Raw genomic sequence first — 25,134 nt, forward strand, 5'->3', positions numbered from 1 at the left:
ATCTGATGAATTCATTTTAGGGAATGGTTATATGAACTCCACTTTATAGTGACTCTAAAATTACTCCACTCCTAAAAGTTGACTTACAAGATGAAGGGAGGACTAATTTTTTTTTGTAGAGACATACATCATATAATGAAAAACACCTCCACAAAAAATCAGTTTAATTGGATATGTTTAGGGCCTATTTGTTTTTTTTGGTTTCAGTTATAAGAGGGTCTTATAAGTGGGTCTTATAAACTGGTTTGTTTTTTATTTTAAGTTCCTCTTATAAGCACTTGCAGAAAAAGAAAAAACAAACATACAACATCTTATAGATGGTTATTTGACAAATATAACCCTGTTTTACATACCATTGCATAACACCAATTCACGTCTAATTTCATAACCACTTCACATACAAGCAACATGTCAAAATAGAAATTTTTACATTACATTTAAATCCATCATTGATCTAATATCAAAATAAAAAACATCCATGAAATGACAATGCATATAACAAAAACATTCCATTATAGCAAAAATAGTGCATTGCATAGTGCATTGTCATATGCATAACTAATTAAATATTACATTACAACATAATAAAAAAAATAGACCAAGTCTGTTTTAAGACATCCCCACCAAGTTAAATTCCCATGCTAACCAATCCCGTGAGAAAAATCTTCTTATCCTCCATATCCTCCAATTTAACTAAGACTTTTCTAAACTCTTTATTTGCAGCAAGTTTCACCATTGCACCCATATACACATCCATAGTCATCTGCTCATTTTCTTTTAGATAATTCAGAATACTCATGCATATAGACATAGAATAGGACTCCATATTCTTATTCACTTCAATCTTTTCAAGCTCCATATGTGTCACTAGATTCTTCACCACACCAATTAACTCTTGCACACCATCAGATTTCTCTTCATCAACTACTTTCTTCCTCTTCTTTTTTGAACCATCACTAGCAACACTGCTAGTTCCACCTTGTTCAAAGTTGGGGGTGCTAGGTTGTGTGATAACAGGAGGAGTATTGATGTGTACATTATCCTAGTAGCAATCAGTTACCTCCACATCTGGGACTAGAATTGAAATGGTATCATCATTCACCATATTTGAATCATTGTCATCAATCACCACATGATTATCTGGCAACCAAACTTCCTCAGTAGCATAAGCAACATCCCCCGTCGCCAAAGTGCCCTCAAACAACTTGTACAACTCTTCTGCATTACTCAGAGGCTTCTTCTTATATATTATTGCAGCCGGGTTCCTCTATATTATTTTGGACCAACCAAAATAATTCAATAACATAATTAATACAAAAATAAAAACAAATTTGAATTACTACAAAACAAATTATGCAATATAATAGCTCTTGTCTGAAGAACATCATCCCCAACTTCTTCTGGCCAATTAATACTCCCAAGTGCAAAATTGATTCCTCCACCACTCTTGCCAACACAATTCCTCCAAGCCACATACTTCTTTTTCTGCGCATCCCACTTATTTTTGAAAGCCTTTTGCTCAAGGTTTAACTTAAACTTATCATTCAAGGTATCCCTTACGCGTTTCCAGCTAATAGGTTTTAGGGATGAACCTTGATAGCCCTCTTTTGTAACTTCTTCCAAACACAAGTCTAGGAAAGCTTGAGCTAATCTAGGGACATTGGTAAATATATGGTGAACCTTGGCCGCGCTACTCTCAGTACTACCCTCATTGTCGACATTATTAGCCATGATATATATGTTCTAACGTAAACAAACAAACGCCTTAAAAAAAACAAAAAAGAAAAACAGTTCATTATAGATTATTTTAGCACTTTGAAAATCTAAATAACAATGCATATAGTTCATTGTTCAAAGCATAGTTCGGATAATTATATATCTTCAGCATTCAACTCAAAACAAGGAACTACATATAATACCCTGTTATGGGATTCAGCTATATATCAATATATGCTTAAGGTTTATCTGTTCGTACTGAAGTTCATTTAATTTTAATCATTTCGATCTAAATAATTGCATTTCATATGAGCAGACGGTGAATGATGTGACGACTGGAATAGTAGCATATGCAATGTAATTGTACATCAAAAGAAATGCTAAGAGCTAATATATGGGGCCAAGTTCTTCTTCAATAAGAAGCCTTTTCAGACTAGTTATGACTTAAATGCAGATGATATACCCACCTTGAGCTTCAAATCAATAGAGACAGACTAACTTCCAGGTATTATGATCAAATAATGATATTTTATTGCAAAAGCACATAGTTTTAATCAACTTAAGCACCAAATCGAAACAATGACTACATGTTAGGATCCAGGGTAGTAATCAGAGGAATATTGGCTCTCGGGTTTATCCTCAAATGACCCTAAACACAATCTATAAAAAAATATTTAATTAGAAACAATAATAATTTAGTAATTCGGACATAACATCAATTATTGGCAAATCTCATCATAAGTGAAAAAAGAAAAACAAGAAGAGATTTGTATCGTCGTTACCTGTTTTCTTCTCGGAAGTTGGTTTTGTTTGATGGCAAAATAAAAAAGTGCGAGTGTGAGTGCGAGTGCGAGTGGAGCAACAGCAACAACAGTAGCAAAGTGCGACAGCAGCAGCAGCTTTGGGGTAGTGTTGTGGCGGCAAAGAAGAAATGAGAAAGAGAAGGCAAAAGAGAGAATGAGGGCAAAGGGTAGTGTGCTTGGGGCGTTTATGTCTTTTTCCAACTTACAAAACTTACAGAATTGTAGTAGATCCAATTTTGGTACTTATAGAAATTATGCCTCTTATAAAACATTTCTAATAGAATGCCTTTTATAAGAGGCAAAAAACAAACAAAAAAAAATGTCTAAAATCAATGGTCTTATAGGAGGTTACAAGACATCAATGTTTTATAAGAGGCAAAAACAAATGGCCCCGTAATATTGTCAAAAATTATTATGAATTTAAAAAAATATGGGCCATTGGATAATTTAATAACATTCTAAACGATTTTTGACATGCTGTAGATCTTCAAATGAATTGATTTTTTGTGAGGGCCGGGTGATCTATATTGTGTGGAGAACATCTCTACTAAAAATTAGCTTCCAATTCATTGTATTTAGTAGTTGAGTAACTTTAGAGTCACTTTAAATGGAATTCATATAACTATCCCCTTCATTTCAATCTTCATTTTAAATGCAGTAATCGATGGGAACCAATAACCTAACCTCCATTTTCATTTTTTTTTCCCTTTATTCCCTATTTAAAAAAATAATAATAAGAAAAATCCAAAAATGCAAGCCGTACTTTTTTCTACATCATCTCTTCTTTTTCTAAAACACAGATTCATTTGATAAAAAAAAAAATGAACAAATCAAAACACAAAGAGAGATGGAAATATGCAGAGGCGGTCCTGAGCATAGGCGACACAGGCAGCCGACTGGTACCCCCACATTTTACCCAAAATTAGGGCCCCTTCCTACAGAAAAAACAACTATACTACTATTATTTTTGGTCATTTCTTACATGTTAAGCAGCTAAGCCTAGTTGGTATCTGGTGACTTAAATACCTGTTTCCCTAGTTCGACCCTACTGAGCCACCAAAACCTCAGGGCCGACCCTGGAAATATGTGAAACCTCCATCAGAATTTTTTTTTGTTAATAAGTATAGATAATACTGCACACATTTGTTAAGTTCAAAATAGTTTACAGACATCCAAACTTGGGATTTGATAGAAAAAAAATCAACAAAATTTGGTTTGATAACCTGTTAAGTTCAAAATAGTTTACAGACATCCAAACTTGGGATTTGATAGAAAAAAAATCAACAAAATTTGGTTTGATAACCTAAGAGGGTAAGAGGTTCTGGTTACTTTTTCATTGGTGTTATATATGTGGTCAGGCAGCTAAGAAGCTTCAAGCTTTCAACAATGGCTACAAGAGCAGGTGGTGCATGAGGGTAGACCTAGTTGGCTATAAAAGATGGGAATCTCCTGATTTCGTATGTCAGATTTAGTTAAGGTTGGTTGGGTACCATTTAAGTACGAACTTTTGACTACGACCTTTTGTTTTTGATCTTGAGTTCAAACTGTAGAATAAATAAAATCAGAAGTGAGTGAAAGAGTTGGAGAATCTTCTTATCAAATCATGACGAATCAAACACGTACACTTTGTCAAATGAAGTTCTTACGCCTTGTATGCACATTGGGTTATTACGCCTGTGCATCATGCTTGCCCCCACCACACAAGTGTTCTGGACGTCAAAAACGACAACCTTGCCCGCTAAAATAGCTTGTGTATCCATTGCCATCCTTAAAATCACCAACCCTCTGGGCATAGCAATTAGATTCAAAACTGTCGATGTCGAAGTCAACACTATCAAGATTTTTATAGACACCATCTCCGTCCATGATATTGATATCTCTAGCATAACAGGTATACTCATCGTCAGAATAATAACCACTCCCCATTGGAGGGGGATTTTTGTCTGGATCATTGTAAGTCACTCCTCCAAATGCTAAATCAGCAGCATGGTTACTCATACTAGTAAATAGCTTACTTGGCCAGTATCCCACCGATATATCGCATGCCGATAGCCACCAATTTCCTGTCTTATCCTACAATAATAATGGAAAAAATATATGAAGGCATCAAAATATATTTCATCTATGCAGAATCAGTTATGTCTTAGATCAGTTTTTCATGAAGTAGGCACGAAACATACAAAATATTAAGACACTCTTACCAAAAATTCTAGAAAAAAGCAGAAAATTCAAAAAAGAAATTCAAGTGTTCAGCTGTCGAAAATTTTAGGCTAGAGTTTTAAAACAGCAGTCTAAAATCCAGAACCTTGCAAAATGAGCACCTTGCGAAATAGGGATGAAATTCGATGACGTTATAGAGCAGTATCGATAGAGTTATTGTACGTGGTAAATTGGCTGGTACAGTGATTGATTTTGTGGGAGCCATGGAAAATAAAATGTTTTTGACTTTTGCACAGGAATGTCGTACTCGTATTCAGAAAATAGTGAATTCAAATATAATTCAAAAACCAATCTAGAACATGCCCGTTTGAGTCTAATCGTAATATAAGCACATATGCAATAAAATACCTTGATAGGATAGTGACTTACCAGAAAGACATTGAACGGGTTTTCGTATTGATGTGTTTTATTCGAAGTTGGTTCTAAAATCGATCCCAACGTAAGCTCCTTACTTATTTGCACAAAGCCTGAGCAGCGCATATCGAAACAACCTGTCTGTTTGAAGCCATCCACCTGTTATTTAATCAAAAGGAGTGCATAAGGTTAGTCATTACTTCCTTAATCAGTCTTTCTTGTTGGAGTTATCCCTCACATGAGGAGAGAAACAGAGCTCGAGAGAAACGGAGCAAATTCGCTTCGATTTGTCGAGCGCCAGGCTTCCGAAGAAGGGGTGCACCAGCGCCGAGTTCCAAAGACATTGGCGCGACCGTTCAAAGTCAAAGACCGACCAGCGCTCGGACTCCGATGCGTTAAATTAATTCGCACCAGCTGAAAGACCAGCCCGCCACTCTCGATCAATTACGTTGCAAAACCAGCCAGCGAAGCGCCAGCGCCCGTGTCTAATCTCGTGGGTCTCGCCATACAAGAATCCACGAAATTTGGTTTTGGAGATAAAACCAAAATCAAGGTTTTGGAAAACCTAACCTAACCAAGTCGGAAGGATTGGAATCCGCACTAAAACAAAGAGATAACCTTTCTGAGAGATACAACCCACTGTAAAGAGATAAGAGTGATCTAAGAAGGTGGTAGAGACCGAAAGGAGAGATTGTAATCTTCCTTCCCACTTTATTAAGAACCTCTCTTGGAAGTAGGCATCATTAGCGAACCACGGTAAATCTTTGTATTGTGGTTTTGCTTTTCTTCTTTACATTATTATCATTTGTTAATAGTTGTTTAGCGAGTTGGGCATGTTAGTATAGGTTGTAGTTGATATTTAGATTTTGTCCGGAATTGAATTGTGTTCAAATATAAGTTATCTGTGTAGTGGAGAATCGATTGGTATTGGTATAATCCCCAACATTGCTATTGTGAGTTGTGACAAACTTCATCTACTATCTAAGAGACTGCCAAGATATTGCACACTGCAACATTGGGTAGTGGTGGTTACTTGTCAGCTAGCATTACAAGAAGAAAACAAATATAAGTCCATAATCATACAGTCCAGTAGCCGAATAGATGAGTGCGAAAATCCCCGTATAAGATTGGATTCACCTGAGAAAAGCAAGAGTCAATCATGGAAGTTTTCATTTACTTTCAATTATCCACCAAACATATAAATGCATTTCAAATCCAAGAAAAAATGAGAAAAGAACCCGGAATAATTATGGGGAGAGAGAATAATGGATTATGCGTAAGGAGATGACTTCTACTGTCCACCCAACTTTTTGTTTTGTTTTTGGATGCTATTCAGTTGATCAGGAGGCCCATTGCTTAACCATATTGCAGCTTCACTAAATTGACCATCAATAAGTTTTGGATTATACACAGTCATGACGGTTTTACCGGCATATAACTGTAGATTATCCCTTCTTCTTATTCTCCCTAAAACAAACTGGAACAGAAAACCAATATATGGATTATGGCATTTGTAGATTTTAAGACCAAATGATCAAACTTAAGTTGGACTTTGCCACTGTCAATTTTTTCCGTTGAAGAACGAAAAGTTCAATGGGCTAATTGATCCATTGACACACTAAGATTTTAAAACACTAGCTTCTATTGCTTTGACTTACGTGATGACCAGGTGCATGAGGAGCATTTGATACAGTTCTTTGAGGTAGATAGCTTGCCCTTTGTAGAACTTCCTCTTGAACTCTCAAAATGGGGACTGTTCCCTCTGGACATCCTAAGCTTTTCATCTCAATCTTAGGCGTTGACGTTTCTAAGTGTTGTTCCTCAGAGAAGGGGATTGGTTTCAACTGTGTAAGAATATCAAATGCCAGATAATTAGTTTAATTGGATTCTTGTGGTGGCCAGATACGTACTAGTTTTGAGATAATAAAAAAGAAAAAGAGAAAAATAGTGTAAAGGATTTCAAGAGGCAATTCAACCACATGAAGATAGTGAGATTGAACACCTGAATTTTATGATTCTTGAACAAGGGATGCTCCAATGCTGGTTGTTTATATATATTCACGCAATCAAAAACCTGACCTTCTTTAGACAGCAATGACAAAAGCTTTGTTTGTTTAGGGAAATAAATGCCTCTTCTAAATTCATTCTATGTAAATTTCTTACCTCCATTTTCGTCTGTATGGTTGTTTCGAGAACCTAATATTTTTCTAATAATAATAATAAAAGATAAAAGATATAGAGAGAGAGAGACAGAGAGACAGAGAGATTCAAAATATATAGTTAGAATTACAGGACAAAATATGTGAATTTCAAACATCTATTCCAATTTTAATGTTTGATATTCCAATTTTTCCAATGTATTGCCAGCATATTCGGTCATGATTATATCCGAAGGCTAGATTTTACAAGGAACTCCTTTTTTGCCATGGTTATCTGCTGATATGCATTTCTTAAATATAACCTAAACATTCTAACAAGCTCGCACCCTTTTTAGTTAAAGCGTGACAGCCGCATGCATTGTACCTAAATAAGATAAACAAAACGTCTACAAACAATATATCAAATGCAATGAAACGATTTGTTTTTCTTTTCGAGTGGAAACAAACGAATGTTCTTACTGTAATTGTCTTAATGGAAACTTGATCCATACTTCTTCCGACTACTTGACCGCTTAATATAAGAATAAGTGCTCCACAAACTAATAGCATGGTTTCTATGAAATTCATTGTTTGGACAAGGTTGACGACGGTCCTGACGATACAATTTATAGAAGTGGTTGTTCTAATTATTCCCTTTTATTTGTTTTTGACAACCTTACCACCATTATGTATACTTGCAAAATGCATGTGCATGCTCTGCACATAAACGATACACAAAACTTATTGAAGAGAATGTGAACATAGTTATTAAGAGGTAGGAGAGTTAAGCTGCTCCATATTTAACTATAGTGTCTTATGTGAAATTTTCATAGCTCATGTCTTTTTGCATCTCAACACCCAAAGTTTGTATAGCTGGAGTGGATTCAGATTCAATCCATATTTTAAGAGATCCTTGCTCCGCACATGAATAACAAATGAACGAAACATGTAAACCATATCCTCAGTTTCTGCAATTCTTTAATGAACTTATATAACTGTACTCATGTTCATAGCAGCCTATGAAATTGGCCCTATAAGCAAAATAGAAAATAATAAAAAATATATTTTTTGAAAATGCAACAATGCTATTTCTTTCGATAGTATTTAGATCCCATTGTATATCAATATAAATGTGTTCAACTTTCAATGCAAAACCAAAGAAATAGTTACATATAAATGTGTTCAACTTTCATCCCATATGAGTGATGCAATATATGACATTCGAACACCCACTCAGTTAATCACATATATAAAGCATCCCTTCTACATTTCTTTGTGCATAAAAGTAGCACACCATCAAGTTGAATGCCAATCATGCATAACATAAATATCATAAACTGCAATTCATTATATACACTTATCTTCCTTTACATAAAGCATTGTAAGTATGTAAAATCTCATTATAAGTTCAACGGTAAAGAATCAGATAAGCTAATTAAATGGTGAGTTGTCTTAAACATGCTAATTCACTGGATGTAGCATTGGACATAAAACAGAACCAAGTGACCCCTCTCCAAGAAGGTGATACTCACTGAAACTGCTTGTAGTTGATTGCAGCTCTGCGATAGTGTAAGTTTTAGCAAACACTGTGTTTCTGGCTCTCCTTGTAGAACTTATTCTTTTTGTAATATAATAGAGTTTACAACTGTGCAATGGTGAACAGGGTGGACTCCTTGGAGCAAGCATGGGAGGAGACATATTAGGCAAGCTCGGGAATATCGTTTAGAATGTGAAAGCATAATCTGTCATAAACCGAAGAAGGTCAAATAGCCCTTGTCGAGAACACAACTATTATTTACAAAAGACAAACACATCATATAGAATTTTCGTTTCAAACAAATTGGGGTTATAACAGAAGGAAGTCCTCTCATTATTCTATTTTAAGTAGAAAAGATGGCATAGAACAATATGAATAGAGTATCAATCGTCAATTGCTTCCCCACTTACAGTAAATCAGGAAAGAAATGATTCTCTTACAATTTCACTTGCGCATTGACAAACACAAAAAGAAATATTAGTATGTAATAACATGAACAATTGATTTCAGTGTGCAAAAACAGCTAAGTGTCGTGCAAACAAACTTATCCGAAATCATTCCCAAGAGCTATATAAAATTTAGACAAAACCTAGTATTAGATATGAATGGCCTTGTCGTACGTGGCCATTGTAGCTTCCTTCAAGGGTTCACTCATTGTTGGATGTGCATGGCATGTCCTAGCAATATCCTTGCTTGAAGCTCCATACTGCATGGACATCACTGCCTCATGAATGAGCTCCCCAGCATTAGGAGACATGATGTTGACCCCCAATATCTTGTCAGACTCTTTCTCAACAATTATTTTCACCAACCCTTTTGCATCATCAATAGCTTTGGCCCTTCTATTTGCCAGGAAAGGGAACTTTCCCACACGGTACTTAACGCCAAGAGTCTTCACCTGTTCCTCAGTCTTTCCAACAGATGCCACCTCAGGGTGAGTGTATACAACCCCAGGTACCATGTCATAATCAACATGACCCTCCTTTCCTGCTATAAACTCCACACAAGCAACACCATCCTCTTCTACCTTGTGAGCTAACATGGGACCAGGAATGGCATCACCAATAGCATATACACCGGGAACGTTTGGGGCAAAGCACTCATTCACCGGGATACGACCAACATTATCGGTGTTTACACCAATCTTGTCAAGATCAAGCCCGGCTGTGAATGGAGTCCTTCCAGCTGAGATAAAAACAACATCAGCTTCTAGTGTAGTCTGCTCACCACCGGCTGATGGTTCCAAAGTCAGCTTGACACTTCACCAGAGGAGTCTACTCCAACTACTTTAGTGTTTAGCATGAACTTCATCTTTTGCTTCTCAAGGGTATGCTGAAATTGCTTACGGATTTCACTGTCCATAGTTGGGACAATGTCTGGCCCAAACTCAACAACAATTACCTCTGATCCAAGCCGTCCCCACACTGAACCCATCTCCAGGCAAATGTAACATAATTTGTATGAGATCAAGATCTGTTCTGAGCCCATATTGCTTCCCCTTTCTCTTTCTCGATTCTACTGGTTTTGTTGTTGTTGTTGCCGCACATCACGATCACTTACGGAACTCAAACCTGGGTGGTCCTCGTGCACATCCATATCTCAATGGATGCAAACGGAAAATATGTTGGCTTCACACACCACTTTTCCAAGGTAGCATAAGAAATGATATCTAGGGAATTATTCAGAAAAATTCAACGATAAAAAAGATATATGAAACTAGCACAAACAACATAAATTTAAAAATTTATAAAACACAAAAAAAAAGAGATATAGTAGTCTACACTTGAATAGAAGACACAAATAAGTTAAACATACCTTCAAGCACCTGAGGCTTATAAACAAAAAGAATTATATATAGCTGCTGCTGCTTCAGACAATTAAAATAACATCATCATATTTAGTTAGGCACTAAAGTAATATTTAAATTAAAAGAAGTTGCGGAATGTACTTATAGTTTATGAAGTGCATGCTGACAAATTTGTTATCCAAATTAATCAAATTCGATGCATGAAAAGTTGGTAAATACGACAGTGTATTTAATTTGATTGAAGAGAGCAACATAATCAAAAGCAGGTCGAAAATATCCCAATAGACAAATTTTATTCGAATAATACCGGTTTCAAGAAAGAAGGAGACGTTCAAGAGTGAAACCATCTCACCTAAATTTCAAACTGGACAAAAATAAACTTATCCTTATAGCGATGCACACAACTTGAAAGATCGACAGAGTGCTTCTGAACCGTTTTGACTGCAAACAACAAATGACAACATGTTGAAAAACTTGTGGAAACGTGCAAAATGCTCCATACCCCTTTTCTAATGGGAAAAGTTGGTTTTCGATGTTGTAGAAGTATTTGCTATGATGGCTGCTTCACTTAATTATGTAACACTAATTTAGTCATTTCATGCGTTAGATAAAAGTGCTTGTCTGATCAACTTATTATACAATATATATAGCGCACCAACTTATTATACAAAGAGCAGAGAAAATGGGGAGACCACAACTTCTGCCATTGCTCCCAATCAGTATACCATTAAGCACATATAGTTATGTTATTTCAGCCCTATCTAATGTAGAGTCTCAAAATATATTGCTAAATTTAAAAACGTGCCTGATTTTGATATGAAATATTCTTCTAGAGATGATCAAACAACCAATTGGGCATTCAGAGTATATGTAGAATCATAAAAAAAATAAACCAAAGTACATATAAACAATAAAACCAAATACCAAGGTGGATTAATGGCCTTAAAAATATGAAGATTATATGCCTTTTATTTACCTACAATGCCTTTGGCACCCTTGCAAATAAATCACACCATCGAACCCCTTGATCACTATATACAGAGTAGTATTTATTTTGGAAGACTCATATGCCGTTGAGAAGCTATTGACCCTGTAAATGGAAGGCATTGAGATGCAATGCAATCTCGTGAAACACTTTTATAAAAAGGCTCACAGTATTGAGAACAAAACAGATATGAAAATAAAGATCGATTTAGCAAATATATGAATAATCAAAGCTACAATCTAACCTACCAACATAGAAATCCAACGAATATAGATTTCAATATATAAAAAGAAAATGACAAACGGTGAATGGTTCCCAAGGTCATAATCACTTGATAAACTGAAATAAAGATAACAGACAACAAAGTCTTCATCAATTACCTAAACTATGGAATCAAAACAATTTAAAACCAAGTCGGTGCTATAAACCCATGAGTAAAACTCATTTGCTCTCCTTCAATCACTGGCTGGAGATGGAAAACTTATGCTAATCCAACCCTTATAGGATTTCAAACAGAAACTATTTTTGAGAAACAGTATATGATTGCACATTAATATACACTTGGAGACAGGGTACTGTCAAACACACATATTCATGAATGAAGTGACTAATTGATTTCACATGTGTGGAAGAAGACTTACCAAAAGCGAGAAGAACTCATTTAATTCATGCAACAGTGAATCATCTCTTCCACCCAATAGAGAATCCTTCTAACTCGTAAGCACGAATTCAGTAAATGCTCGTATAGATACCATCAAGAAACTTCCTTATATCCTTGTTCTACATGGCATTTCTGTTTCATCAAAGCAATCCATACCTCAATTTCAGCGTTTAGAAAAAAACACTGCAAAAAAAAAATATAATTAAGCAATTGTAACTTAAAATGAGCAAGTAACACACACATAACTTCATCCCAAACAAATATGAGATCTATGAGAACAGATGAAATGGGATAAGATGTGCTTCAACTTAAATAAAGTACAGTAAGACAACAAAATATATAGTCCTCCAATTCATGCCAATGGAACATTAAAACTTTACTGAGTCCATTGAGAAAAAAGATAAAAATAATCTTAAAGTTAGTGGTTTAGTAACTATGCAAGGGTTTATAATGGACGTTTAGAATTTTTTCTCTTTGATAATGTGACTTTTCAAGCTAACACTATAAACTCATTCCCAATTCATGGGGTCCTAAAGTCATAAATTAGTTAAATGTCACATTGTATATCCTCTGTTGGGTAGGTTATGTTCGACCCGGTAGTATTTTTGTAAGCATTCTAAGTTGTGTGGTTGTTGACTGTTGTACTACGTACTATATAACAGAGAGATGCTTCATTTAAATGCAATGAGCACAACTAATCCACTATGCTCAGGGATGATACATAAAGCAAATAAGAATATAATACTATCAGGATGCACACTTGATCATGCATTCTCTTCTCTATCATACATTGTTCAACAACGATTAATGCGCACATTCAGAACGAACCATCCTTTGGATATCAAGAAATTCAGTAAAATCCCATACAACAAATTTGCCAGTAAAATCCCGAAGACATGTTTTTTCTGTAAAAAAAAATTGATTACTAGTAAGAGACCACAGAATAAAACTTTTAAACAAATAAGTGCCATTATCCAACTAAACAACATATAACAAAATCAAAGTAATTCAGCTTGAATGAATCCAAAATATACTGAATCTTAGTCCCAGCTTTCATTGGCTAGTAAATCCACTACATACTGCTTTATGTGCAAAAGATTGCAGAGCAAACTTTAGATTTTAGTTATTTTAGAAGGAACACCGTAAGAGTTCAGGACTTGTGATAATGATTTTGTTACATTCTTATTGTGAATAAAAATCTCACGATAAATAACCTCGTTAAGAGGAAGAGAATCAATATCAACTTTTGTCCCCTTTGTATGTTCGACACAGAGTCAGTGAAAGATCTATTACGTGCAATCTTTTGTATAACATGAAGCAAACACAAAGTCATAGACAACTAATTCACTAATCACTACCCTTTGATGATGCAACAAAGTAAATCCTTAACTAATTTTAAAGATCTCTCAGATCAAGAAGAAAAGTATCCAACCACTCAACAAATTTTAAACAATAAGATCTTAATCATGTATGATGATCAATCTAAAGAATGAAGACACCCACTGACCAAAACATGCAAAAACCAAATTTCACAAAACTCAAAAGTCATTAACACTAACCTGATGAATATGGAATTGGTACAAACAGGACACTCGAGCAATTCATGAACGCCAGTACATAGCGGGAGGAATAGTTGTTGTTGGTGTTGAAGCAGTATTAAGCTGTTGTGAAAAAAAAGAAGAAAATTGATGATTGCAACAATGAGATAAAGATGGAAAGGAAACTTTGTTGGTTAATTTCGAGACTTTTTAGTTTTCGACAAAGCAGCACACCTGTTAGCGAGATTTTTTATTCTAATAGTAAAAAAAGCCTTGGAGAAGAATGATCTTGACCAAATGAAGAGAGGGTTCAATGTTTTAATGGTGTTGCAAACGTTGATAGTGAATGAGGGGAGATTTGAGAGAGAGAAAGACGTTTGGTTTTCCAAGCAATTAAACTCAATATAAATGGTAATAAATTCGCAATTAATGTGAAGGCTAAGTCGCAAACAATTGAATAGTGGCATGTAGTTAATTTCCAACTTGAAATTACACATACATCCTTAAGGTACTATATAATCTTAAGGGTATAAATCTTAAGGGTATAAATGGTAGTAAATTTTGAAATGACAAAATAGTCTTTCTTAAAGGCATTGAATAATTTGTTTGAATATTTTATCAAGGATATTTAGTGGTAGAAAAAAGGCTGGTCCAATTTAAATGTCCATGTTAATTATGGTGTACTATACTAATTGAGATATATCATTGAGTAGAGATCGTTTTGGATTTTGGTAAGAAATATATATCTTACTAATTAATCTTTGCACAGTATTATTACCAAGAATATGTCTTAAGTCCCTTTGAGTCTTAAGGGCATCTTCAATGGGGGGTGCAAACCGTATAGAGTGGAAATTTTACACCCAAAATGTCAAAAACTCTTTCCAATGGGGGGAATATAGTATTAGTTGATAGAGAGGGTGGGGAATTCCCTCTCGCTATCAACTAATAAAAAGCCCGGGCGACACTTGAATAGACGTCTGAGTAAAAAAAAATTCAGACGTCACTTTAAGTAACGTCCCTTTCTAATTATAAAGTAATTTTTTAACTCGGACGTCACTTTAATGTTATAGAGTGTGTATATTTATAGGTTATACAATAGTATACAATTAGAGGTATAAAATCCAAATGGCACCTACGTGGAGCCTAGGTGGAGGGGAGGTGTAATTTTACACCCCCCATTGGAGATGCCCTAAGTCCGCATTGTTATTTTTGTCAGTAGTTGGGCCTTGTGCGTATCGTAATGCAAGAGGCCACAACTTTTATTTTCGCATGTAGTTTGGTATGCCTATATGATGGCTTAGTTAGGGTTTTGAAACTCAGTTTTTATGCAATTTGAATTTAATTAGAACATGGTTTTCTGAGTATTGTTGGGAGTTTGAGTGCTATTCATCTAACGCTTTGCATAATTTGGTATCAGAGCCATAAGACTTCTTGATATCATGCCTCGAGTGAGACGCGTAGCAGCCGGTTGTGGGAGAGGTCAGAGGATGGATCCCTTAGAAGTTGTGTATGAGCGAGATTGTGTGACCGATCTCCAATGGCAGGTTGATGCGCTCACCGCCCAATTGGCAGCTCTCTAACATCAGCCTGAGCGCCACCATCGTTCTCCTTCCCCAAACACGGAAGAAGAGGATAGCGGTGAGGAGGATGTTAATCCTTTTGTTCCGATAGTTCAACAAGCGAACCATGAAAATAGGCGTTGGGAATCTGGCATCAAAGTGGAAATTCCTGAGTTTCATGGTAATTTGCAGCCAAATGAACTTATTGATTGGATCTGTACGCTAGAGGAGATTCTTGAGTTCAAAGAGGTACCTGAGAACAAATTAAACGGGTTCCCCTTGTGGTCACGAGATTCCGGGGAAGGGCTCCTGCATGGTATCAACAGGTGAAAGCCACGAGAAACAGTCAAGGTAAGACCAAAATCGCATCTTGGGATAAACTAAAGAAACATATGCGGGCGGCTTTCTTACTGTATAACTATAAGCGCGATCTGTACAATCTCCTCCAAAGCCTTCGACAAGGGTCTCGATCCATTGATGATTATACACAGGAGTTTAATCAGTTAGTGGTGCAGGCAGAGTTAATGGAGAATGATGAACAACTGGTTCACCGTTATTGGAATGTTGCGACAGAATTTTCAAGACACACTCAACCTATTCGACCCATGGTCGGTCTCTGAAGCCCATCAGCGTGCTTTGTGCCTTGAGAAACAGTTTTCACGAAGGGGTGGATTTACTACTCCAGTTACAAATTCTCGGCCTATTGTTGGGACGCCAAACAGAGTTCCAACTGTGCAAGGTGGCAATCCGTGGTTCAAGGAGACAACATGTTTCAGTTGTGGGGAAAAGGGTCACATTGCTCCGGCTTGTAAGAAGCGAAATTTGTTTGCGGATGCTGATGAATAGATGACTGAAGAATAGCTGCACGATTTTGACAATTTTCTTTTTGATGTGGGTGACGAGAAACCGACAAAGGAGGTTGTTCATGGTGATCAGGGTGAGCTGTTGGTCGTGCGTCGGGTCTGTTTTGCTCCAAAAGAGGAGAGTGGTGATGGGTGGTTGCACACCAACATCTTCCATTCTAGCTGTACAATTGGTGGGAAGGTCTGTCGGCTTGTCATTGATTCTAGAAGCTGTGAGAATATAATTTATGAAGATGCTTTCAAGAAGTTGAAGTTACCTATTGAAAAACATCCCAAGCCATATACTTTGTCCTGGTTGAGTAAGACTACGGAGGTAACTATATCTAAACGTTGCTTGGTTAGTTTTTCGATTGGTGTTTAGTATAAGGACAAGGTTTGGTGTGATGTGGTTCTGACGGATGCATGTCACCTACTGTTGGGTAGACATTGGCAGTTTGACAGGAGTGCGGTATATGATGGCCGCCTTAATACATATAGCTTCTTGGTTGAGATAGTTCGGATTGTATTGATGTCGAGCAAGGAGATTGGGACTAAACCAAGTGCTATGAACAGTAACTCAGCTGCCTTGTTGTCTCGGCGTGGCTTTGAAGTAGAGAAGGCTGATTCGGGTGTCGTGTTCTTGCTTTTGGGCCAGGCCAATGGATTTGTGGGTGACATCCCTGAATGTGTTAAGGGTGTGTTGGCTGATTTCTAAGATGTGTTCCCTGCTGATTTACCTAAGGGATTACCACCTCTATGGGACATCCAACATCACATCGACTTTGTCCCTACTTCCAGTCTGCCAAATCGCCCTCATTATCATATGAGCCCTAAAGAACATGAGGAACTCAAGCGACAGGTGGTGGAATTATTGGAGAAGGGGCATATCAGGGGGAGCCTTAGCCCTTGTGCGGTCCCATCCTTTTAACACCAAAGAAGGGTGGCACTTGGCGTATGTGTGTGGACAGCCGCGCCATTAACAAAATTACTATCAAATACCGTTTCCCAATACCTTGACTGGATGACTTGTTAGATAAGTTACACGGGGCAATGATGTTCACTAAACTGGATTTGAAGAGTGGTTACCATCAGATAAGGATACGGATTGGGGATGAGTGGAAAACCGCATTCAAGACTCGGGAGGGGTTGTTTGAGTGGATGGTTATGCCCTTTGGACTTTCGAATGCGCCTAGTACCTTCATGTGAGTAATGAATCAGGTGTTAAAGCCTTTCATTGGCAACTGTGTTGTTGTTTACTTCGACGACATTATGATTTATAGTAAGGATTTGGAAACACACTTACGGCAGTTGCATGATGTCTTTACTATTTTGCACGGAGCATAGTTATATGCCGCTCCTCAGAAGTTTTCTTTTTGTGTGAACCGGATTCTTTTCTTGGGGTATGTTGTTTCCAAGGATGGTATTTCGGTGGATGAAGAGAAAGTGGGTGTTGTTAGGCGGTGGCCTTGTCCTACCAGTTTACATGATTGCCACAACTTCCATGGGTTTACCTCATTTTATAGGCGTTTTATTCCTTATTTCAGCACTGTGACAGCACCTATTACTGCTTGTATGTGAGTGGGTGCCTTTGTGTGGACTGATTTGTTGAGGCAAACATTGAGTTGATCAAACAGAAACTGATCACTGCTCCCATTCTTTGCTTTACCCAACTTCTTGGTCCCTTTTGAGGTTAATATCGACGCTTCTAAGGTTGGCATTGGAGTGGTTCTGTCTCAGAATGGTAGGTCTGTGGCTTATTTTAGCGAGAAGTTGACAGGTGCACGACATAATTACTATGCTTATGATTTGGAGTTCTATGCTATCCTTTAGACCCTTAAACATTGGCGACACTACTTAATTCACAACGAGTTTCTGTTGCATACGGATCATGATGCTTTGAAACATATTGGGAATCAGGATAAAGTTAGTGCTCGGCACATTCATTGGTCTAGTTACCTGCAGGATTTTACTTTTGTTATGAAGCATACATCTGGGGCTCAGAATCGGGTGGCAGATGCACTGAGTAGGCGTGTCTCTTTGTTGATTACTATGCGAACACAGGTGGTGGGTTTTGATAGTTTTTGTGAGCTTCTAGTTGACGATCCCTTCTTTTCGCCTATCTTGGTGGATATACAGGCTGGTAAGCAATTAGATTATCTTCTGCATGATGGCTTTTTGTTTAAGGGTCGTCGTTTATGCATTCCGGATTGTAGTATTCGCTTGAAAATTATTCCGGAGGTACATTCAGAGGGACATTTTGGGTGTGATAAGTCCTATCAACTAATTTTTTATTCTTATTTCTGGCCTAGCATAACTAAGGACGTGCACCAGTTTGTGGATCGTTGTCGTATTTGTCAGGTGGCTAAGGGCAATCCAACCAATGCCGGTTTATATATGTCGTTGCCTGTTCCTTCTCGGCCTTGGGTTGATATTAGTATGGATTTTTTTGTGGGTTTTCCTAGAACTCAGCGGGGTATGGATTATGTGTTTGTGGTTGTTGACCAGTTTTTCAAAATGGCTCACTTCATTACATGTAAGAAGATAACTAATGATGTGAATGTGGCTCAGCTTTTCTTTCGTGATGTTTATCGTCTTCATGGCCTTCCTGAATCGATTGTGTCGGACAGAGATACGAAGTTTTTGAGCCATTTTTGGCAGAGTTTGTGGAAGCTGTGTCACATTGATAAGAGTCCAAAACTGTAGTTTTAACCCCCTTAATAATATTATATTTAGACCAATTATGTTTATAATAAATAAGAGTTAGTACTGTTTACGTGCTTTTGTGTATTTCAGGTCTTGGAGTCAAATATGTGAAAAAATATGTCACTTTTGAAAGAGAAAGGAGCAAATGTTGGTTGCTAAAGAAGTTATATAGTTAAAACTCAAGTTTTAAGGAGAAAAAGCCTTTTTAAAGTGCAGTTAAAGCTAACAAGTCAAAGCCAATGCAGGCAGAAATAGCGCATAAAAGTTAACAAAACTTCTGCAGGCCATATCTTTAGACTTAGACATTGGAATTGGGCCTACTATATGTCAAACCGACCGGCTCAAAAATATCTTTCTAATAATGTAGGATTTAATCCAATCAGAGGAGTAAAAGTAGACGAAAAAGCTATTTCAGTAATTTTCAACAGAGAATCCCTTTTTGGACTTATGTAATTAGGTTTTGGGCTTGATTTAGTGGCCCAAAATATAGCTCCAAAGCCCATGCACGAAATTGTAAATCTAGCCCTCTCATATATAAAGAGGACTAGGGGAAAACTCTCATTCACTCCCTTCCCATTAGTTTAATTTTAATTAGCTCTCTCTCTTCTCTTTAGTCTAAACCTAATTATTGTTTATTAGCCTAGCCACCATTAATAAAATCCAAGTTATTTATATTGCTTCTATTATGTCTTCTTATTCTTATTATTTTATTCATGATAGTCCCATGATTCATAACTAAATCTCCATTAGAGGGGTTTGATTGAAGCTTTGATGAAGACTTGATGTGTTAGTATAGAATTATTGTTTTAAGAGTTTCAATTCTAGAGGGTAGTTCAATCATGAGAATGGGGTTAAACTTCCTCTCATGCTAATTATTAGTTGGTTAGAGATGCCATGAATAATTAGGGATAAAAAGACCTAATCTTTATGTTGAACCTTGTATGAAAATATAAAGATTGGGGTTGTAAAAATCTATACTAGCATGTTAGGGACAAATCAAGGTGGATATCAAATCTCCCTAATCCCTTTTTCTAATTCACATCTTCGTATTTAATTACCATAGTATAATTTAGAATATCAATATTAGTTATTCACACATATTAGTCATATTAAAAACATTGCTCTCATTAATATTATTGAATTGTTTAAACTAGTAAAATTAGTTATGTTCTAAGCAATTAGGAGTGGAACGAATTCTGACTCCAGTTTTATTATACGATAATCGAGAGTAGAAATTTGATAACAAAAATCCTAAGTAGCTTTTACTTCTGTCTAGTTTAATTAGCTAAATAGGAGTAGAGACAAAATATTTTAGTATTATCAAATGGCGCCGCTACCATTTTAGTTGCCTTTAGATTTAAATTTTATTAGCTTTTCCAATTCTACAATTAGCCCAATTCACCCACCCACCCTTTTGTTCGTGTTCTAACTGTGTTTGCTATTTTGCTCCTGGATTTTGCTCCTGGAAGTCTATTGGAAATTCGAACCTGTCACTCGGAGCGCGCCCGCGCCCTGTTTACACTGTTTTTGAGTGCGCCCGCGCCCTTCCAGTATTCTAATTTCTAGTTTTATTTCTAAATTGCAGGCCCAACCCATTAAGAAACCGCGCGAAAGCCTGTTTCTAAAAAAATCACAGAGTGCGCCCGCGCCCCTCTGAAGGAAGCTCGATTTATAACAGGTTAGCTACAGGTCCTTGTTTTCATTGGAATTTATTGTTTCTTCAGTATTCCGAGCATCCACAGGACAAGTAAGTTCGTATTAAAGACGGTATTCATAAGCGTAGCAAGGAGGCATTCAGGTTCTCCTTCTTTCACTCCTCGTCTCTTATGTTAGAGGAGTTCTACTTCTAGTATATCATGTTGTTGTTTGACTACTGTTAGTATTTCTTTCATATTAGACTTAACCTTGCATGAGATTAAGGTCTGGTAAGAGAAAACCATCTAACGTTATCTATCGTAAACGTCAATACACACGCCTATCTAGAATATTACACACTATACTTGCATCAATGGCTGAAGAAGCAAAGACTCCTTTATCTAATTTTTACAAATCCCTAAACGATGGCACTAAGTCTTGCATCGTTCTTGCAGACCTAGTGGGGGATTTTCGAATTCCCTTGAATATTTTTAATTTGTTACCCGTTTTTCATAGTTTAGACCACGGAAAGCCTTATTAGCATATGCGTAGTATAGAACAAGTTCTCACTACATTCCATCATCCTAACATAGGTTCTGAGCAAATTAAATTGAGGTTGTTTCCTTTCACCCTAGCCGATAAGGCGGCGCCTTGATTAACTGCCCAAACGCCTAATTCTGTGTACTCATGGGCCAAACTTGTTCAATTATTCATGGAACAGTTTTACGTACCTTTGAAGACTGATGAAATGATTCAAAAGATTCATTTCTTCCTCCTGAACCCTCATGAATCCTTTTCAGAGGTCTGGAACCGGTACACTGATCTTCTTATCGAGTGCCCACATCATAACCTTGCGAAAGACACGCTTGTTCATGCCTTTTTCAAATGGCTTTTACATCACCATAAAGAGGTTCTTGATATAATGACTAGGGGTAGTTTCCTTAGTAAAAGAGCCTCATAGGCTTATAATTTTTTAGAAGATCAATCCAAGCGTAATAATAACTGGGGGGTAACGATATCTCCCGCTTTGCTAATTCTTCTTCGACAGCCAAGGTTGCCAGTATGTTTGAGGTTAAATCTGATCCCGAGCTTAGAACTCTAATCGAATCTCTTACAAAAAAGGTAGAATCCATTTCTATTCAACATAAGCCTACTTCTGTCATGAACGTCAACTCTATTCTATATAATTTATGTTTGAGTCCTGAGCATCCTGACTCCTATTGTCCTCTTGTTTATGAACAACCATCCGCACAGCCAGACAATGTTTGCTCCATTAATAGCCAACCTAATGCACTTTGGAAACAAAACTCCAACATCGATTAGCGAAATAATCAACAAGTTACACCTCTGGGGTTTAATAATCAAAATGTTAGGCCAACAAACAATTACAACCAGGCTCTACCAATACAACTACAATGACAAGATAATTATAATAATTATAATAATAACAATAGAAGTATTGTTCCGGTTAATAATAACTATCACAACCCACCCGTTAATAATCAACATGAGATAGTTCCTGTCACACCACTTGTGGCAACTACACCTTCACAACCGGATCATTTCAAGGCCTACATGCAAGCTCAAAAATAGATTTTATAATAAATACAACAATCCTTACAACAGTTAACTCAAGATAAAGCCCAACCTAAAGGTGTATTTCCAGGTCAAGCTATACATAATCTTAAAACGCCAAACACAGCCTTTGAAGTAACCGGTAATATTAGTAAAGAAAATTTAAATGTATGTGAGTTAAATGCCATCACCATTCTTCGTTCAAGCAGAGTGATTGATAACACCGTAACTACGCCCATTGATACACCACCAGTGGTCATTAAAAATAAAAATTTGCTAGATACCGAAATAGAAATTGAAGATCCTACACCTGTAGAGGTACCAGTTAAACCACAACCCAAGAAAAAAATGGCTAAGGTTAGAACTCCTATTGACCCATATGCTAAATATAGAGAGAAACCACCGTTTCTCCAGAGACTAGCCATGTTAAACAAGGATACAAATTTTGATGAGATTAGAGAAGTTTTTAAAAACCTAACGATAAACCTACCTTTTTTTGAAGCTATTAAAAAATTACCACAACATGCTAAGTTTTTAAAAGAGTTGTGCACTACTAGGCGGAAAACAAACATTCCAAAAGACACCTTTTTAACTGAACAGTTTCCCACTCTATCTGAACCTAATGGAATCGTTAAGTATAAGGACCCTGGTCGTCCTACTGTACAATGCACCTTAGGGGATATCCACACGACAATTGCTCTATTAGACTTAGGGGCGAGTGTTAACTTACTCCCTTATTGTCTATATAAACAAATATGCCTAAAAAAGATGCAACAAACTAAAATGACATTGCAATTAGCTGATCGTTCTATTACGTATCCTAAGGGTGTTGTTGAAAATGTGCTAGTTAAAGTTCAAGATTTTTACTACCCAGCCGACTTCGTTATCCTCAACACAGAAGTTGTTAATGACTCTGTTCCTATCATTTTAGAGCGTCCCTTCTTGGCAACTGCCAATGCGCTCATAAACTACCGCGATGGTTTGATGTCCGTGTCTTTTGGCCACCTTTCTGTTGAGGTGAATATTTTCAAAATGATGCAACAGTTACCCGATACGACTATCGATGGAGAAGTTAGCATGATCGAGAGATTAGCTCAAGATTATTTCAAGAACACGTTTCTAGAGAATCAGGTGCATCAATTTCTTTCCTTCAGAAGTTCTGACTTTAACGATGGCTCCTACATAGAAGAAGTCAATGCCATTTTCGAATCTACTTTTATCTTAGATCCTTCTGTAGCACCATCTTTCGAGTTTGAAGAATTTTTACATAAACAAGTCTTTACTATTCAAGATGAAGACCCTTCGGAAGCCTTACTACCCATTCCTCCCGCTCCTATGCTTAAACCTCTTCCTACTGAGTTGAAATATATCTAGCTTGATCCAGATGGTAGTCATCCGGTGATCATATCTTCTCAATTGTCTATTGATGAAGAGCCACATTTGATTAGGGTGATTAGGGAACATCGTTCCGCGATCGGTTGGTCCCTAGACGATATTAAGGGGATTGACCTTAGTGTATGCACACATCGCATATATTTGGAAGATAATGCGAAGACTTCAAGTGAACCTCAGCATTGCTTGAACCCTGCCATGAAAAAGGTGGTCAGGGAAGAAGTCTTACGGTTGCTCGATGGGGTATCATATATCCCATCTCCAATAGCGAATGGGTAAGCCCCATTCACGTAGTTCCTAAGAAATTGGGGGTTACCATTGTGCATAAGGCTGCTAGTGAATATGTTTCCACATGAGTTCTTATGAAATAGAGGATTTGTATTGACTACAAACGCTTAAATGCCATGACACGAAAGGATCACTTTCCTTTATCCTTTATAGATCAGATGCTCGAACGTCTAGCTGGTCATGCTTATTATTGTTTTTTAGATGGCTACTCTGGCTATTTTCATATCATTATCGATCCTAACGACCAAGACACCTTCACATGTCTGTTTGGAACATATGCTTATAAACGAATGCCTTTCGGCCTTTGTAATGCTCTTGGTACTTTCCAGCGGTGTATGCTTCATATCTTTAGTGACATGGTAGAGCGCTTTATGGAAGTTTTTATAGATGATTTTTCTATTTATGGAAACTCTTTCAGTGACTGTCTGTCTAACCTTTCTAAAGTGTTGACACGATGTGAGGAAAAGAATCTGGTTTTAAATTGGGAGAAATGTCATTTTATGGTAAAAAGAGGAATAAGATAAGGCCAAATTAGATAAAATAGCGTCTCTACCTATACCACGGACTATTCGTGACATTAGAGCCTTTTTAGGCCATACATGTTTCTATAGGCGTTTTATCAAGGATTTTTCGAAAATAGCTAGGTTTTTAACTAATCTACTTTTAAAAGATGCCATATTTGATTTCAATTATAACTGCAAACATGCTTTTGAAACTTTAAAAGTTGCTTTAACATCTGCACCTATTATACAACCTCCCGATTGGTCTAAACCTTTCGAGCTTGTGTGTGACGCTAGCGATTATGTTGTTGGTGCCGCGTTAGGCTAGAAACTAGATGATAAGTACACTGTTATTTATTATGCTAGTAAGACTTTAAATGATGCTCAAAGAAATTATACTACTACAGAAAAAAAAAAATTAGATATGGTTTATGCTTTAGATAAGTTCTGTCCTTATTTGGTTGGTACAAAGACCTTAGTGTATACTGATCATGCAGCTCTTAGGTACCTTCTCGCCAAGAAGGATGCTAAACAGAAATTGATCTGATGGATCCTTCTCCTGCAAGAGTTTACCTTAGAAATTAAGGATAAACGAGGGGTCAAAAATGTAGTTGATGATCACTTGTCTAGACTAACAAATGAAAGTGATAGTGATTATGAGTTCATACCTGATTCTTTTCCTGATGAACACCTTTATTCTATTTTTTCTACACCTTGGTATGCCGACATTGTGAATTTTTTAGCTTCCGATATTATTTCTGATGTTTGGTCAAAAAACAAAATTTTTGGCCAGAGTTAAGTTATACTACTGGGATGAGCCCTACCTTTTTAAGTATTGTGCGGATCAGATTATTCGTCGTTGTATTCCCTAGTGGGAATAT

At 36.8% G+C, this 25,134-nt stretch overlaps 1 protein-coding gene and 1 pseudogene across 1 annotated transcript; both read right to left on the minus strand.

The window, feature by feature from the left end:
* Nucleotides 1-628: 628 nt before the first annotated feature.
* LOC147491753 (L10-interacting MYB domain-containing protein-like) lies at nt 629-1,731 on the minus strand. The gene is made up of 3 exons (XM_086567321.1): nt 1,384-1,731; nt 1,103-1,267; nt 629-1,042 (listed from the first exon to the last, which is right to left on the minus strand). Exons 1-3 carry the CDS (start codon nt 1,729-1,731, stop codon nt 629-631), a joined length of 927 nt encoding a protein of 308 aa, XP_086423447.1.
* A 7,492-nt stretch (nt 1,732-9,223) lies between these two features.
* LOC147491754 (dihydrolipoyl dehydrogenase, mitochondrial pseudogene) lies at nt 9,224-10,434 on the minus strand (annotated as a pseudogene).
* Nucleotides 10,435-25,134: the final 14,700 nt, after the last annotated feature.

This window comes from Coptis chinensis, chromosome 6, assembly GCF_015680905.1.
Source record: "Coptis chinensis isolate HL-2020 chromosome 6, ASM1568090v1, whole genome shotgun sequence".
In the NCBI taxonomy this organism is placed as follows: domain Eukaryota; kingdom Viridiplantae; phylum Streptophyta; class Magnoliopsida; order Ranunculales; family Ranunculaceae; genus Coptis; species Coptis chinensis.